This window comes from Fistularia commersonii, chromosome 13, assembly GCF_037954325.1.
Source record: "Fistularia commersonii isolate RoL2024-O1a breed Wild chromosome 13, RoL_Fcom_v1.0, whole genome shotgun sequence".
Taxonomy (NCBI): domain Eukaryota; kingdom Metazoa; phylum Chordata; class Actinopteri; order Syngnathiformes; family Fistulariidae; genus Fistularia; species Fistularia commersonii.
In genome coordinates, this window is record NC_141296.1 from 14,347,432 (window position 1) to 14,353,763 (window position 6,332).

Here is a 6,332-nt window from a genome sequence, read left to right on the forward strand (position 1 = left end):
CTCCTTATCCCCGGCTCCTCCGGCATTCCCATAATATCCGTATCGACTTTGGAAGTTAAAAAAGGTTCTACTTTGCCTCTGCGGGGTATTCTTTTTATTGTCGACACGGAACGATATCTACTGGCGCTAAAACGGTTAGCCAAAGCTCTAAAAAAAAAAAAAAAAAAAAGTGTTCAGTAATGCTCTTAAGCAAATCATCATTTAAGAAAAACTTGCTCCAGTTAAAGGAAAACGGTAGCGAATTATAAAAAATATGTGTGATGAACCAATTGCTTCAAGACGGCAATTGTTAACCGTAAGACAACTCTGTTCTCTCAGCTGAGGAACGGCAACATCCACTACATCTCGGACGCGGGCGTAAGCGGGAAGGTGGAACGGACCCTGGCGGAGGCGGTGCTGTCGGACGGCCTGTGGCACACCTTACGGATGGTCAAGAACGCCTCCAGCACCTCCGTCCAGGTGGACGGCGGCCACGCCAAGGTCATCCAGCACCCGACCCAGGACTTCGGAGGCCTCGGCGTCCTGACCTTGTCCCTCGGAGGGATCCCCTCCAAGCCCGCTCAGCAGAAAATGGCGGCAGGTGAGGTTCATGTCTGGGTAATGGCGGCGTGGAGGACGGAGCATTTCCACATTTACGTCATCCTGTGTATTTTTTTTCTCTGCTATGTAATCCATCATTCACACGCGAGAGCGACAGACAGAAACCAAAAGCTTTCGAACTTTGCTCGATTAGCGTCGAATCCGAGGAGAAGAGAAATCTGGGATTAAAGTTAACGCAGGAAAATGATGGCGGAGGAGCCAAATGGCTTCTTTTTAAGGACGTATGTCACGTTTCATTTTAGGCCGTTTTTCCGCGACGCAGTTCCAGCTCGACTCGGCTCAACCGGTGGGTTTCCATTACCTCACGGAACCTCCTCGATATGGGCGGGGTCGTCACAGCGCGGTGGCACCAAATAGACGTGACGTTTTTTCGCGATGGCAGACAAGAAGGACGAAAGTGTTCCCGTTGCTCAGTCCGCGTTTTTTTTTTTGACGCACGAAGCAAAAGAAGAGTCTGAAAGAGCATTAGCCATGCTAATATATGGCGATTTTGCAAGTTTTTTTTTTTTTTTTTTTTTCTGAACCTCACCGAAGCAGGTACTGCAAAAGTCAAAGGTGTCGGGTATTATCCCTAGTGGAGTTATTCTCAAAAATCCGTCATCATTAAACCGGCTTTTCACACAAATCAACGTTTCAGAAATTTCAACCGCTCCGTCTTTGCCCCCGCGTACGGCTCTAGAGGGAAAAAAAAAAAGAAACAATAACCTTTTGTTTGTGTACAATGTCTTAAATCGAGAGTTAAAAACTGACTCTGGGTAAAGCGAGATTCATTTTGCTGTGTTTTTAAAATCTTTTTCCTATGTTCTGCACGAGTATGAATACATACGGAGTAAACACGTCGTATGTGGAAGATCCTTTTGAACCTTTATAAATCCCAGAGAGATGTTTTTTTCCTTTTTTTTTTCCCCCTAAAGTGAATTACGGGTCTGCTCCTCAGACTGCTGGCCATATTTGGTGGGCGTCCAAGACTGCAATCTCTGCCCGGAATTTTTAACAGTAGTTGAATAAATGTTTCTTTATCAGAATTGAATAAATGGAAAAAGCAAGTAATATCAATTTAATTTGACTTTGTCACGAAGCGCCTGCCTTTGAAGACTTTTTTTTTTTTTTTTTTTTCCACCGACTCATCTTATTTTACATCGCAGATCAGATAACCCCCCCCCGAGCATGAGCTTAGAACAGTTTAGGGAAAAGGTGAAACAGAGGTTTTCCAGAGGGAGGTAGAGCGTTCGTTTTAAAGAGAAAGAGCGAAGGCGAAAGAACGCAATCCAACGGCAAGAAAAACGCGGGTAAGAATGAAGAACGGGGTTAACTGTTTTTTTTTTTTTTTTTTTTGTGACGGGCCCGTTGTGGATTACAAAAGCGCGCCGCACGCTAGCCCATCGCCATGACCGTGCCGCCCCAAACGCCGCTTGCGTGAACGAAAAGAAACAAATCGATTTAATCCGTATCTGCGACAAATTCTATCAAATAATGTATTCGCCATCATCTCCGGGGCAGAGCCGTTAGACGATACATTCAGCCGAAGACGGAATTGGACGCAGCGACCTTCATGGGGCCCAGATGTATGTCTCCAAGCTACAGACGGTGGATTCCCTGTTTTGGAGAACTTCTTGTTTTTTTTTGCTTCAAATTGGCCATCGATAGATGCTAAGCGGTTTTTCAGCAAGGTGCTTTCCATAAGAAAAATTTCACCGCGTTTTGTCCCGAGCTTGAACCAATTACTGATCCTAGCAGAATTCCCCTCGCGCCGATCGTGACTCCTGGATCCCGCGGCTCCAGACAGAGGAAGTGATCTTGCATCAACGAGCACGTTCTGGAAATCAAGTCAAGTCGGGTTTTACCGTGTCTTATGACGCTTTCCATGTAGAGCATGTCTGGACCTGGACCTCACTCTTTAAAATGTCAAAAATCCAAGATATCCTCACGAGTAAGCGCTCGAAGACCTCGGTGAGGAATCATCTTCACCTGGCAGAAACCTTAGACGGATCTGAGCTTAATGCGGTTGACCTTCTGTCTCAACCGTTTGGGGTCAAAAGAGAGAGCGAGCTAGAAGGATAGAGATAGAAAACAAGAGTGTGATAAAGGCAGAGTGTGGTGTGAAGGTTGGGAGGTTAGTAGCGCAACCGGTGACGTGGTTCTAGCTAAGACGATACGATGGTGGGTTTGGCGGCAGTTCGAGACGATTCCCCCGTGGCCGATTGCAGCATCTGTATGGCGGCCGCTGCGTGTTCCTTGTTACCCGAACACATTTTTCTTATGTTTCTCCGCAGGTTTCGACGGCTGCCTGGCGTACGTCAAGTACAACGGGGAGAACCTGCCGTTCAGCGGCGATCACAGCCTCGTAACTTTGACCAAGACCGGTTCGTCGGTTAAGATCGGCTGCCGAGGCCCCGACCTGTGCGAGAGCGGCCCCTGCTGGGACGGCCTCATGTGCGTCAACCAGTGGTACACCTATCAGTGCGTTCCGCCCGGCGACTGCGCGTCCGACCCGTGCCAGAACCAGGGAAGCTGCGTGCCGGATACCCGCACGGGTTTCACCTGCGCCTGCTCCGAGTTCTACACCGGCAAGACCTGTGAGACCCTCGTGGCCTGTCTGGGAGTCCAGTGCCCCCAAGGTACCGTCTGCAAGACGGCCAACAACGGAGGGTTTGTCTGCAGCCCGAACCCGACGACGGATTCCGTGGTTCTCCCCATCTGGGCCGTCCCGGCCATCGTCGGGAGCTGCGCTACCATCCTGGCCCTGGTGGTGCTCGGCCTGATCCTCTGCAACCACTGCAGGGGCCGCAACAAAACCAAGGTGCCAAAGGACCCCAAGGAGAAGAAGCCTAAAGAGAAAAAGAAGAAGAAGAAGAAAGGGAGCGAGAACGTGGCCTTCGACGATCCGGACAACATCCCGCCGTACGGGGACGACATGACGGTACGGAAACAGCCGGAGGGGAACCCCAAGCCCGACATCATCGAGCGGGAGAACCCCTATCTGATCTACGATGAGACGGATATCCCCCACAGCAACGACACCGTCCCCAGCGCCCCCTGCGCCCCCTGCAACGGCCCCGAGGCGGACATCGAGCACTACGACATAGACAACGCCAGCAGCATCGCGCCCTCCGACGCCGACATCATCCAGCACTACAAGCAGTTCAGGAGCCACACTCCCAAGTTCTCCATCCAGAGACACAGCCCGCTGGGCTTCGCCAGGCAGTCCCCCCTCCCCCTGGGAGCCACCAGCTACACCTACCAGCCCCAGTACACCCAAGCTCTGAGGTCCACCCCGCTCAGCCACTCTCACTCCGCCTGCCCGACGCCCAACCCGCTCTCCAGACACTCCCCCGCCCCCTTCACCAAGCCCTCCACCTTTTACAGAAACACCCCGACCAGAGAACTCAACCTGGGCCGGCGGGAGGGCAGCCCCCTGGACCTCCACAACGACGTATGCCAGCCTCCGCCGATGTTCAATTACGCCACCCGGCTGGGGAGGCGCAGCAAGAGCCCGCAGACCATGGCGAGCCACGGGCACGTGTCCAGGCCGGGCAGCCGTCTGAAACAGCCCATCGAGCAGATTCCCCTGGAGACGGGACCTCCGGTGGGGCTGTCCATCGAGGAGGTGGAGCGGCTCAACACCCCGCGGCCACGCAACCCGAGCATCTGCAGCGCAGACCACGGGCGCTCCAGCTCCGAGGAGGACTGCCGCAGGCCGCTGTCACGGGTGCGCAACCCCGCCGACGGCATCCCCGCCCCGGAATCGTCCTCGGAGAGCGACTCGCACGACTCCTTCACCTGCTCCGAGATGGAGTACGACCGGGAGAAGCCCGTGTCCTACAGCTCCCGGGTGCCCAAGCTCTCCCAGGTCAACGAGTCGGACGCCGACGACGAGGAGTACGGCGGGCGGCTGAAGCAAAGGCGGTACTCCAGCCGACGGGCGGAAGGAGGGCCCGGCGTGCCCCAGATGCCCCCCGCCGACCAGCACTACACCCTGCCCCACAAACTGGGCCAGCAAGCCGGGGGCTTCAACTGGGACAATCTCCTAAACTGGGGCCCCGGGTTTGGACAGTATGTAGACGTGTTCAAGGACTTAGCCTTGCTCCCTGAAAACGCTGCGGCGAAAGACATTGAAATGAACAGCGGGGACGGTTCGGTGACCATACTGAATGAGGGGGAGGCCGAACAATATGTATGAGACTATTTATTACTGTGTTGTAAAATATAATGATGTTCTCCGTTTTAAAAAAAAAAAAAAAAAAAGACTGTATATTTTGGGAGAACGTTGGACCGTGTGAGCTTCTTTTTTTTTTTTTTTTTCTTCATATAATTCAAAACTATAGGACGACTTTCAATGCAGTAAGGCAGAAAAACGGCACATGTTACGTGACAGGTTTTGTCAATAGCCCCCTTGTAGCGGTTTCGCCAGTCTTGCCCCGCCGCCAAAACCGCCACAGACGTGGACCCCTCCCCACACACACACACACACACACACACACACACACAGAGGAGATTAAAGAAATCCATGTCTGAGTTCAATTTGGCCACGTTATCTCCCAGTTTCTGTTCTTTATTACCAAATAGTTCCTCAAAGCTGAGCGCGGAGAGGACGGATAGAATTAACACTCGTGGGAAGAGGATTCCGATCGCAAGAAGGATTTTTTTTTTTCACTAATTGGCTTTAAACGCGGCACGTGCGTTTGATCGGAGCGCACCTGCAGGCGGGCAGGAACGCAACCCCTTCGCACGACAGCCAACACAGCATTTCGCTTGCACGGTATCACGGATCACGCCGGTGTTATGAACCCCCCCACACACACACACAAACACACACACACACACACACACACACACACACACACACACACAGACACACAGACACAGAAGACTGGCTAATTGCTCCAAGAGTGAGGCTTTTTTTATTCAATTTTGTTTTTAATCTTGTTTTAACGGAGTCCCCTGCCTTACAGACGTTTGAGGATTGCAGTACGGGGATGGACTTATTCACCTTTTCAACTTCTTCTCTGACCTGAGCTCAGCGGGGGAGGGGGTTATCTTTGTGGGGGGGCATGTTGTTGTTGGTAATAAGACTACATTAGCATTTTCTCATTTTTCTGACCAGCCAATTTGTTGTTTTAATTGATGATGTATGGATCCTATAAACGTGACCCAAACTAAAACTAAACATGATGGATTTGTCTTTTTTTTTTCTTTTTTTTTTTTCTTTTTTTTTAATTTTCACAATAATTCATGGCATCATGTTTGTCCGTTCCTTTCGACATGTATGGTTTTTACATTTTTGTACTGTTTTATTAACTTAAATTACTTAAGCTGTGTTTTTATGGATATTTTCATATGCTGAAATGTATGTTCTTACTTTCGGGGAAAGTAAGATTGAAGACTTATTTTTTACATTTGTTACATTGTGTAACATCAGTATTTTCCACTTTTTGATAAAACTATAACATGACGTATGCTTTGTACCTGTAAAAAAAAACAATAACAGAATAAAAAACAAAAAAGTATTTATTTAAAAGCTGCTAAGGTCTTGTTTTCCATGCGGCCACGCACCTCCCGAAGCCTCGCCCCGAAACCGTCCCCGGTATCTTTTTGGTTCGAGAGCCGAGCCAGAAACGCTCGGAAAGCCATTTCAGGACTCCGGCGAACACGATCCGCCGCTTTAACAGCCAAGCTAAACACCGAGCGACGCTGCGCCCTATATCCCTTTCAACTGTTGTTTGCATCTGGCT

General features: G+C 50.5%; 1 protein-coding gene across 1 annotated transcript in view; it reads left to right on the plus strand.

Moving 5' to 3' along the window:
• The window catches only part of fat4 (FAT atypical cadherin 4), a 119,051-nt gene extending 112,940 nt beyond the window's left edge, over positions 1–6,111 (plus strand). The window contains exons 16-17 of the mRNA XM_086158249.1: positions 319–580; positions 2,874–6,111. Of these exons, the coding sequence (XP_086014375.1) occupies positions 319–580; positions 2,874–4,780 (2,169 nt within the window). The 3' untranslated portion in view covers positions 4,781–6,111. The remainder of the gene's footprint in view (positions 1–318; positions 581–2,873) is intronic.
• Positions 6,112–6,332: the final 221 nt, after the last annotated feature.